The sequence below is a fragment of the Penaeus monodon genome, chromosome 28 (genome assembly GCF_015228065.2).
Source record: "Penaeus monodon isolate SGIC_2016 chromosome 28, NSTDA_Pmon_1, whole genome shotgun sequence".
Lineage (NCBI taxonomy): Eukaryota > Metazoa > Arthropoda > Malacostraca > Decapoda > Penaeidae > Penaeus > Penaeus monodon.
In genome coordinates this window covers 3,933,437-3,933,645 of record NC_051413.1, presented here as the reverse complement: position 1 = coordinate 3,933,645, position 209 = coordinate 3,933,437, and the positions used below count along the sequence as shown (strand labels likewise).

General features: G+C 60.8%; 1 protein-coding gene across 1 annotated transcript in view; it reads right to left on the bottom strand.

Moving 5' to 3' along the window:
- Positions 1-209, bottom strand: part of LOC119590911 (adhesion G protein-coupled receptor B1-like) — a 24,860-nt gene that overhangs the window by 3,770 nt on the left and 20,881 nt on the right. Inside the window, exon 3 of the mRNA XM_037939648.1 lies at positions 36-146. Within this exon, the coding sequence (XP_037795576.1) occupies positions 36-146 (111 nt within the window). The remainder of the gene's footprint in view (positions 1-35; positions 147-209) is intronic.

Genomic DNA, 209 nt, shown 5'->3' with positions numbered 1-209 from the left:
CAACAGCCTTTTTCTCCTCCCGGCGCCACACCCACCAGTATAAGCGAGCAGACGGGGACGATGAAGGACACCAGCATCCCACGCTCGACGGACATCCAGCAGTAACGTCGTGTCTCGTAGCCGTCGGGGTTCACCACGTAGGATACCTGCAGGAGAGAGAGAAAGGGGCTTTGTGATGGCGTGCAGGTGGAAGGAGGGGGGGGGGGTTG